The 11,133-nt window shown below is 40.6% G+C and overlaps 1 protein-coding gene across 1 annotated transcript; it reads right to left on the bottom strand.

Annotated features, from left to right (window-relative positions):
- Positions 1-2,233: 2,233 nt before the first annotated feature.
- LOC133742457 (uncharacterized) lies at positions 2,234-2,900 on the bottom strand. The gene is made up of 2 exons (XM_062170118.1): positions 2,589-2,900; positions 2,234-2,492 (listed from the first exon to the last, which is right to left on the bottom strand). The coding sequence occupies exons 1-2, from the start codon at positions 2,738-2,740 to the stop codon at positions 2,249-2,251; spliced, it is 396 nt and encodes a 131-aa protein (XP_062026102.1). The 5' UTR covers positions 2,741-2,900; the 3' UTR covers positions 2,234-2,248.
- Between the last annotated feature and the right edge of the window lie 8,233 nt (positions 2,901-11,133).

Below are 11,133 nucleotides of genomic sequence, written 5' to 3' on the forward strand. Positions count from 1 at the left end.
TACGGCAATACTTCCAGGCACACACCATTCATGTCCTGACCAACCAACCCTTGAAGCAGGTCCTCCAGAGACCGGAATCCTCGGGACGGTTGGTGAAATGGTCCATCGAGCTAGGCGAGTTTGACATCCACTAATGCCATGCACAACCATCAAATGGCAGGCTGCTGCAGACTTCATTGCAAAATTCATACCTCTGGAGGACAACGAGCCCCCAAACGAGATAGCATCGGAAACCATCACCACCCTAGCATGGATACTTCACGTCGTACGCGTCCTCCAATAGCAAACTCAGGGGGGCCGGAGTGGTCTTAACTGACCTAGAGGGGCATACACATGAGTACGCGCTACAGTTCAAGTTCAAGGCCTCGAACAACACAGCCGAGTACGAAGCATTAATAGCCGGCGTTCAATTGGCAAAGGAACTGGGAGTGAAAAGATTGAACATCTTCAGCGACTTACAACTTGTCGTAAACCAGGTCGGTAGCGATTTCCAGGCCAAGGAACCACATTTATCCCACTATCAGTCCCTCACAAAAGCTCTACTCCAGCAATGCCTTCCTAGCCACACTATCGCCCTGATCCTCCGGACACGGAACACTAAAGCAGAAGCCGTCGCCTGGTTAGCAACATCGCCATCGGACACCGATATCGGGAACCTCAAAATGGAAATCCTGGAAAAACCAAGTATCGACAGACCATTCTTAGAGATATTCGCCACAGAGAGCCAATGACCATCCTCATGGATGGACCCATTCATTGATTATCTCTCCAGGGATATCGAGCCAGCAGACAGGGCCATCGCCACAAGACTCTGCAGAAGGGCGACATTGTACACAGTCCGAGAGGGAAAATTATACCGAAAAGGAAGGTCATTCCCCATACTGAAATGCATCTCCCTCGAGGAAGGACAACGAGTTCTACTGTCATTGCACAGTGGAGTCTGTGGTAACCATGCAGGGGCCAGAAACTTAGCATTCAAGGCACTACGTACAGGGTATTATTGGCCAACGATCGAAGAAGATGCAAAACGTATCGTCGACGCCTACCTCAAGTGCCATCAATTAGCCAACTCCCCTCTCGCACTATCGGTGCCACTCTCCATCATCATCGCCCCTTGGGCATACTGTCAGTGGGGACTCAATTTCATCAACAAGTTTCCCACAGAGCCAGGGCAGCTAAAGTTCGTTATCATTGCCATAGATTACAACACAAAATGGGTAGAAGCGGAGGCTCTTGCCACCATCACGGTCGCCAAGGTCATCAACTTTCTATGGAAAAACATCTACTACCGGTTTGGAATTCCTGAAACAATTATCACCGATAATGGAGTGCAGTTTGATAACGATACCCTGAGGAATTCGTGGGCCAATACAGCACAAAGATCCGATACGCTTCACCCGCCCATCCACAGACAAACGGCCAGGTAGAGGCAGTGAACAAGATCATCAAACAAAACCTGAAGAAGCGCTTGGATGACGCCAAGGGCCTATAGGCGGAAAAGTTACCCGAGGCCCTCTTGGCGATCAGAACAACTCCAACGGAGGCCAATGGCGAGTCCCCTTTCTGCATGTCGTTCGTCACCGAGGCAGTGATCCCTATTGAACAGGAAGTCCAAAGCAATAGAGTGGCATGTTTCGATGCACTCACCAACCCGGAGGGGTTGAGCCTCAATTCTGACCTCCTGGAAGAACGCCGAGAGTGAGCACACCTTTGCAACATCAACAACTAGCAACGTATCGCCTAATACTACAACATCAATTCTGACCTCCTGGAAGATGTTTTCAGTATGTGTATAACAAGAAGAAACAAGATTGTTGAAAGGTAAAAATGGGAAGGAGTTATGGGGTAGTTGGCCTACTTATGTGTATAATATAGAGCTTTCAGTATTTGGGAACAGAAAGCTCTAACTCAACTCATTATTCTGATCAAACAGTACTCTTATAAGATCAATTATACAAATACCACTGCCAATCCTCGCAAATTCTCAAATTTTCTCATCAAATAATCAATCTTTAATCTGGAAATGTAATAATAGTATAGTAAGGTGTAGTTTCTAGTGAGTTACTACATGTGTTTTCAGACCTTGTACCAATCAAAATGTCAAGCTTCCACTTTTGCAGCAGAGAATCAGATGATTTACATGAACTTAGACCCAATTTCAATAAAAGGACTCAAAAATAGAGAGAAAAAGGAGAGGGTCTTAAATAGGGGGGGGGGGGAATACACAATAGAAAAGGGCACAAGAAACTTACAGTGTGAGGGTTGGGTCACTCAGCCTTCTACAAAAATCATCAAGAAGCCTATTATCTGCCACAGGGCCATAAACAGAAAGAATGAAATCCCGATACCGAATTGTGTAGTTCCAAGAATAGTTTCGAGAGCCTTGTCTCGGAATATAGGCTTTGTTATCCCTGACTTTCACAGTATATGTATCCCAGGGAGGTACAACCATATTGTTAGCCCATCTAAATGCCACTTCATCTAACACATCCCTGTAGAAAATGACACAGACATTAGAAACAAGTATAAACGAAAATTCATTCTTTGCTTATCAGAAATTAAAAAAGAAACAATCTTTTTACTCTCACCTATTCAACTTTTGGAGGATAGGCGCCGATTGATACCATAGCAATTCATTCTTCCAGTTGGTGACCTCATAGAATATCCATCCCAAGCGATCGATCGTATCCTGGATACATTCGCCTCTGGCACGCCTTCGCTCAGAACGTCCCTCGGCCATGGTGCTTTGAATTTGGATTTTGGGGAATTAGGGTTTAGCATATTTTGAAATTGGGGATTAGGGTTTAGCAAAGAATTGTCAATTAGGGAATTTTTTTTTTCAGAGTTGAAAAGAATTCGATTGTCTAGGTTTAGGGTTTTGCGTAGGCTTTGTGATTTTGGGGGAGAATTTGAATTTTTGGGGGAGGATTTGAATAAGGCATAGGGTTCTCTAACGGTACAATCGGTCATGAATTTTTTTTTTTTAAACAAAATAATTCACTAAAACTAAAAGCAAAACAAAGTGCACAAAAAGCCTAAAATGAATATTTTATACCTAAACTGATTTGGGCCTTCAGCAACGAGATGTGAGTCCTATGAAGAAGGGAGGATTTAAAAATAATTTTTATTTTCTTGAGAGGAAAAAAAAAAAAAGGGTGGTTGTAAAAATAGAGCAAAAAAAATTTATTGGCCAGCATGTAATTTTGTAACGCATGTGAGGAGGCCATTTTTTCTTTTATGTAAGAACAAGAATTTTAAAGATAAATAATAGAGAGAATAGAGGAAAACCATAAGAATATAATCCGCTTGTCCGACTGCGCTGCCATGCTTGCCTTGGCCTCTGGCCTCGTCGGCGTGCGTCCAGTACAATCGGACGGGATATTTGTGTAGATGATCGGAGATGGTGGTTGGGAGGCATTCTTTTGCATTGTTTTCAGTTAACGGTGGTGGTTGCACAGAAGTTGGGTGCGTGGCAGAGGGGCGCACTCGATCTGGAATCCAAGTTTGTGGTTGGATCCGATTGGATCTCGTCATAGATCACTTAGAGTTTGGGTGTGAGGTGGTCTCGGATCCCATAGCAGGAGGAGGCAGAGGGAGTCATAGTGCAGGGATCGTTCTTCTGCTCGGGCTCTATATGATTGGGGTTGTGGCGGTGGGCGATCTGATATGCTGGTGTTCTGCCGGCGGTGTCTGTTCGATAGCTGTCTGGGTCTAAAGGGGGTAGTGCAACGGTCGGAGAGGTGCGATGGTGGTGGCTGGGCTGTCTGTGAAAACGTTGTCGTGGGCTGGGTTCGATGCTTGGACCCTCCTAGCTTTGCTCCAAATGTGGGCCTGGCGGTGCTTGGCCTAGGGTTTTAGCCTAGGTCCATTAGGGGTTTGTTTTTAATTTAATATTGCTTTTTATTTAGGAAAAATGTCTATTTATCCAAATTTGAGCTACACTAACCCCATTTACCCAAACATCTTATAAGATTGCTCACTTACCCAACAAATTACATTTTTTTGCCCTAATACCCAATTAAGTTATTTTTTTAATTATTTTTTGTTTATTTTTGGGACAATTTTTTCCTCTCTCCCTTTATCACTTAGAGAGAGAGAGACTTCGCCTGACTTTGGTCGCCGGAATCAGGTGACCAGCCATCAAAAGTCTGCGACCCGTGACTGGAGTCCGACGTCCAGTTTTATTGCCCCCCAATAATACCCAATTTTTTTTTATTAACTCAAATAAAAATTTATTGGGGGGTAACAAAAGTCTCTGACGACCTCTTTGCAAACTTCCGGCAACCTCCAGACCGGTGACCCGAGTCCGGCGTCCTGTTTTATTGCCCCCTAATAAAAAATAAAAAATAAAAAAATTTGGGGGGGGGGGGGGGGGTTCAAGATCCCATTATTCAAATCGTCGCTTAGATTGATACAGGAGATGTGAACTGTATTCAACAAGGAATAATCCCTACCAAATATTGTAAAAAATCAAAAGAAAATCTCGCAAGCGTAGAAGGATCAAAGTTAAAAATAAGATATAAATTACCAAAAGTTTATGTATGTGCATGTAGACAATGTCTGCATACAAGCATTTCTCACAATCGTTAATAACCTAGATACTGAATTAATTCTAGGAACCCCCTTTAACAGCTTAATTTATCCGTCAGTTTAATTCATCCAATTCTAACAACTGATGAAGGCTTAGAAACAACAATCATATAGGACACAAAGTTCATTTTCCTTTTATTGAAAAAGAAGAAACTGGAAACTTAAATATAGTCTGAAATTCTGCAATCACTAGAAAAGTCAATTTAATTCAAAATAAACAAAATCACATAAATGATCTCAAACAAGATTTACAAATTAATAGAATTGAACATCAACGTCAACAACTTTACCTACAAAATCGAATTATAGATTTAAAGAGCGAGTAGGAAAAGAAGTATGCTCAAACATCCCAAATGCCTTTTGGAATAGAAAAACCCATATGCATGGTTGAATTGCCATATGAAAAGAATTTTGACCAACAAAAAATACCTACTAAGGCAAGACCAATCCAGATGAATAACGAATTGTTAGAGTATTGCAAAAAGGAAATCCAAAATCTCTTGGACAAGAAATTAATAAGACCTAGCAAGTCCTCATGGAGTTGCTTAACCTTTTATGTTCAGAAGGATCTTGAACTTGAAAGAGGAGCTCCAATACTTGTAATTAACTACAAACCATTAAATAAAGTCATTAAGTGGATTAGATATCCAATTCCAAACAAAAGAGATTTATTAAAAAGATTAGTACAAGCAAATGTTTTCTCCAAATTTGACATGAAATCTTGCTTTTGGCAAATCCAAATTGGCGAAAAAGACAAATACAAGATAGCATTCAATGTTCCCTTCGGACATTATGAATGGAATGTTATGCTTTTCGAATCAAAAATGCCCCTTCAGAATTTCAAAATATGATGAATGACATTTTTAATCCTTACAAATTTTTTGATTATTTACATAGATGATGTCCTGATCTTTTCAGAAAACATTGACCATGTAATACCCCGGAAATTCGTTATTATTTTCAGAGGATTTTTCGGAATTGATTCAGTGGTTGTTGGTATGTGTACGTAGTTCGAGGTTGAGGTGGAAGTATTTCGGACGAATAATTTTTCGAAACGCAAAGTTTTTGGGGGTTACAAAGTTTGACTTTTTATACGTTGGGTTTCTCTGAAAACTTCCTTCATGAAAGTCGTAGAGCACGTCGATACGAGTTCGTGGATATGTGGAACGCGAAAATTAGAGTTTGTATGCGGAAGTTATGGCCATTGGAAGTTTCAGATTTTTTTGGAAACAAGCAAGAAGTTCAAGTTTGTTCGTATAAGATTTTAGGGGCCGTAACCACTTACCCAATTTCAGCTTCAAAATTGCCCACTTACTCCAATAAGAGTTTTTAACCTCATTTACCCAATTCAGTGTTAAATGACAATTTCAACCTTCAACTAATTAAAAAATTACAGGTTCACTTTCTCTCCTCTATGTCTCTCTGCATCTGCAGACTCTCTCCCTCTCTCTCTCTCTCATCTCTTTCAGGCGAGGAACATCCCCATCGATTTTGGCGGCGCAGGTTCGGATCCTGATGGCAAAGGAGACGGCGCGCAGTAACACGGTGAGGCTGAGTGACGCCGACGACGCTGCTTTTCCCTTGCGGCTTTCCTTTCCCGGATAGAGGCGATCTGGATAGAGACGACGCTTCGAAGCTCCATGCTCCAAGTTCGGGTCTGGGCTTCGCTCAGACGCTTCAACATCGCTCACACGGCGTCGTTCTCCAGGTTCGGGTCTGGACTTTGCTCGGACGCTTCAACATCGCTCAAAAGACATCGTTCTCCAAGTTCGGGTCTGGGCTTCGCTCGGACGTTGATGCTTCAACGTCGCTTAGACGGCGTCGTTCTCCAAGACTGGGCTTCGCTCGGACGTTGACACTTCAACGTCGCTCAGACGCATCTTTCTGTTGTATTATTTTTTGGGTAAATTTGGCATAAGGCTTATACATGTCTAAGGAAAGAGGAAAGAAGAAAGAAGAAAAAAAAAAGGTTTTTTCGAGGAGTTATGCATGTCTATTGCGGGTCAATAATATGATTATTGGGGGGCAATAATAAGATTATTACGGGGCAATAATAAGATTATTTATTTGGATAAACCTACAAAAACTTTCAAAATTATAAATATTTTCATTTTTCACTAATTATTGATCCCCAATACCCTTGTTATTGGGGAGCAATAATATGTTTATTGGGGGACAATAACATGATTATTGGGGGGCAATAATATGATTACTGGGTATTATTGGGGGGTAATAAAATCAGACGCCTGAATCCGGTCACCAAACTGGTAGCCGGATTCGGGATTCCGGTCACCGGTCGCCGGATTCCGGTCGCCGGAGTCCGTGACCGGCCACTGGTCACCGGAGCACAGCAAGGTGGAGGATGACTTTTCTCTCTAAGTGAGAAAGACGGAGAGGGCAAAAAAGTCCCAAAAATAAATAAAAAGAATAAAAAAAGAATTAATTGGGTATTAGGGAAATAATCTCTTAGAGTGTTTTAGGTAAATGAGGTTAAAAAACTGTTAGTGGAGCAATTGAGCAATTTTTAAGCTGAAATTGGGTAAATAATCATTTCCCCAAGATTTTATGATGGCTTTGATCATTGCTTTTCTCCATTCAAACATTTCAGGAGTAATGAAATATAAATTATAACAATAATATTCATAGGTATTTGGAGGGCATGGATGAAGGACAATATGATATTTTCCTTCAACAAATTTTTGTTGTAAATCTAATGTTTGAAGATAAAATTGATATAAAGCAATTTTGTGTTTTGAATGATAGTGTAATGAAGACATGATAGCATGATTGTAAATAAAGATACCTTTGAAATACTTGCAACTTGAACAACTTTTATTGGGAAAGCAATTTGATCCAAGATGTCTGGGTGAGAAATTCAAGCAAAGAGGCTAGCTAACACCCACTCTAAGTATATCTAACATTTGAACGGCTTTTATAGCCACTTTACAACATTGTTACAATAATACAGCTGGAAAACATTTTGATTCTTTGAAAGACTTGAGAAGATATGAGTTGTGCAACTTTATTCTTTTTTGTTGAAATCTGTAGAACTTGACAAACTTGATGGAACAGCTTTGCTCATCTTCGTCTGAATTTGGAACTTGGCAGGATCATAATGGATTTAGTAGAAAAGAATATTTCAATTCATGGTTAATTCGATGATTCTATTCATCCCACAATGGGGGTATATATACAAGTACAAAGGAGTAGTACGTCTAACTCTAATAGGAAACAATCTTTCCATAATTACAGGATATCCTAATTAAATAAAATCCTAATTACATACAGATTTACAGCGATTCTACACTCCCCTTCAAGTTAGTGCATAGATGTCTATCATGCCCAATTTGCTAACCGAGCTGTCAATATCTTCCTGGACACTCCTTTAGTAAGAACATCAGCTAATTGCTCCTCTGAGTTTACAAATGGAAAGCCAATAACCTTTCTGTCAAGATTTTCTTTAATAAAATGACGGTCAATCTCCACATGCTTTGTTCTATCATGCTGAACTGGATTATGTGCAATCTCAATGGCAGCTGTATTATCACAATGCAAATCCATAGGCTTTTTAAGCTTGTAACCCAGGTCTTTCAAGACATTACGAATCCACAACATTTCACAGACTCCATGTGCCATACCTCAGAATTCAGCTTCTGCACTTGATCTGGTAACAACTTTCTGCTTTTTGCTACGCCAAGTGACAAGGTTCCTTCCAACAAAAGTGAAGTACCCAGATGTAGAACGTCTGTCAGTTTTATCACCAGCCCAATCTGCATCTGTGTACCCAACAACTTCCAATTCATATTTTTTCCAAAACAGTAACCCTTTACCTGGCGCCATCTTCAAGTACCTCAAAATACGAAAGACTGAATCCATATGCTCTTCACTAGGACAATGCATAAATTGACTAACAACACTCACAGCATAAGCAATATCAGGTATAGTATGTGAAAGATAAATCAACCTTCCTACAAGACGTTGATATATACCTCCCTTTATCAGTTGGAACTTGATCAGGATAGATAGCAAGTCCGTGATTCATCTCAATGGGTGTCTCGATGGGTCTGCAGTCCAGCATCCCCGTTTCAGCAAGTAAATCAAGAACATATTTCCTCTGTGAAAGTGAAATCCCCTTCTTAGACCTTCCAACTTCAATACCCAAAAAATACTTCAGTTGTCCCAGATCCTTCATTTCAAAGTCCTTTGACAAATACTTTTGCAATTCATTTATCTCTTTCGGATCATCCCCCGTAACAATCATGTCATCAACATACACAATAAGAGCTGTAATCTTACCATTCTTGCGCTTGATGAACAAGGTATGGTCAGAATTGCTCTGTCTGTATCCAAAGGCTCTCATGGACTTTAAAAATCTTTCAAACCAAGCTCTTGGAGATTGCTTCAGGCCATATAAAGATTTCTTCAATTTACACACCTTGCCAACGTCACTTGGGTAATTCTTAACACCTGGGGGCATATCCATGTACACTTCTTCCTCTAAATTCCCATTAAGAAACGCATTCTTCACATCAAACTGGTGCAAGGGCCGATCTTTGTTTGCTGCAAGTGAGATTAGAATCCGGACAGTATTAATCTTTGCCACAGGTGCAAAAGTCTCCTCATAATCAATCCCATAGTGTTGTGTATATCCCTTGGCAACCAACCTCGCCTTGTATCTATTAATAGTTCCATCTGCATTAAGCTTCACAGTAAATACCCAACGACATCCTACAGTCTTCTTTCCAACCGGCATAGGTACTAGCTCCCATGTTGCATTCTTTTGAAGAGCTTCCAATTCTTCATTCATCGCCTTTGTCCATTTTGGATCCGTCAATGCATCCTGCACGTTACTAGGAATAGAGACAGTAGATAATTGATCAACAACAAGTGCATGTGACCCAGAAATCCTATGGTTAGACATAAAATTAGCTATAGGGTATTTAGCTTTAGCTTTGATATCTGGTTCATATATATTGTTTATTAGAAATTCCCTTGGTAACCCTTTGTGATTTCCTAGGTTCGACACTTTCTAACCCAGAAGACTCATTAAAGTTTAGGGGTACCTGAGGTGGATCATTATGACCGGGATCTTCAGTTGGTGATGCAGAAGGGGGAATATCTTGTGTGTGAGCTTCAGCTATGTCTTGATTTTGATTCAAACGATCCAGAAAAGTCGTCTCAGGAAATGATTGATCGTTAGAGACTAAAGGATTAATCGTTTGGCTACTGGAAATTTCTGCCTGTTGAAGCGATCGATCACTAGGTTCAACCGATCGATCATTTTGTCCACTGGAAGCTTCTTTCTCTCGAAACAATTGATCGTCAGGTTCAAACGATCGATCGTTTTTGGCTGTTTCAGAATTTCTACCTTCAAATCGTTCCTCCAAATTTTTCAAGTCTTCAAAGACATCAAAATCAATAATAGAACGAGGATTCCCTTCACAACCTCTCTCCCCCTGAAGGAAAGACTGAGAAGCTCCCTCTGAGTAATATGGCTCAGATTCAACGAATGAGACATCAAGAGATATATGTACTGTATTGGTGAGCGGATCATAACATCTGTAGCCCTTCTGAAACTCTGCATAACCCACAAAAATACACTTCTTTGCACGGGGATCAAGTTTGCTCCGTTGTGGCTTTGGTATGTGGACATAAGCTGTACACCCAAATACTCGGGGTTCCAAATTAGGCATAGAAGGGATGGTTAAAAATGTATGAAGCTTTTGATAAGGATTCTGAAACTCAATTACCTGTGAAGGAGTACGGTTGATGAGATATGCTGCTGATTTCACTGCTTCTCCCCAATAGGACCGAGGTACATTCATGCCAAATAAGGAAGCACGAACAACTTCCATCAACTGCCTGTTCTTTCATTCTGCTAAACCATTCTGTTGAGGAGTATAAGAATTGGAGGTTTGATGACGAATTCCATGTGACCGGCAAAACTCAATCATAGGGCCATTCACAAACTCTCCACCATTGTCAGACTGAAACACTCTGATGGATTTTTGATACTGAGTTGCCACCATTTTATGAAATTCGGTAAACATCCCAAATACATCACTCTTATTCTTTAGTAATGATACCCATGTCATGCGAGTACAATCATCAATAAATGTTACATAATATCGAGCTCCAGAAAGAGAAGGAATTTTCGCAGGACCCCAGATATCAGAGTGAATTTTCATAAAAGGAACATGACTTTTATTAAGACTTGGTGAATATGAAACACAGTGGCTCTTGACCAGTTCACAAATATCACAACAGAAATCCAAATCACTGACAACAAAAAACAAATGAGGTTGCAGCTTCTTAAGATAACTAAAAGACAGATGACCTAAACGGCGATGCCATAACCATACAACTTCCTTCATATTCTCTACCCCATTGATCTGATTAGCTTGCCCCAAAAGATGCTTCTGGTTCTCTCCCGTCTCTGTCAGATCCAGGTAGTACAATTTCCCCCTTCTAACACCATAACCAAGAATCCGCCGAGTCAGAATGTCTTGAAACACACAGAAAGACGGATAGAAGGTCACAATA

The sequence above is a fragment of the Rosa rugosa genome, chromosome 4 (genome assembly GCF_958449725.1).
Source record: "Rosa rugosa chromosome 4, drRosRugo1.1, whole genome shotgun sequence".
In the NCBI taxonomy this organism is placed as follows: Eukaryota; Viridiplantae; Streptophyta; class Magnoliopsida; order Rosales; family Rosaceae; genus Rosa; species Rosa rugosa.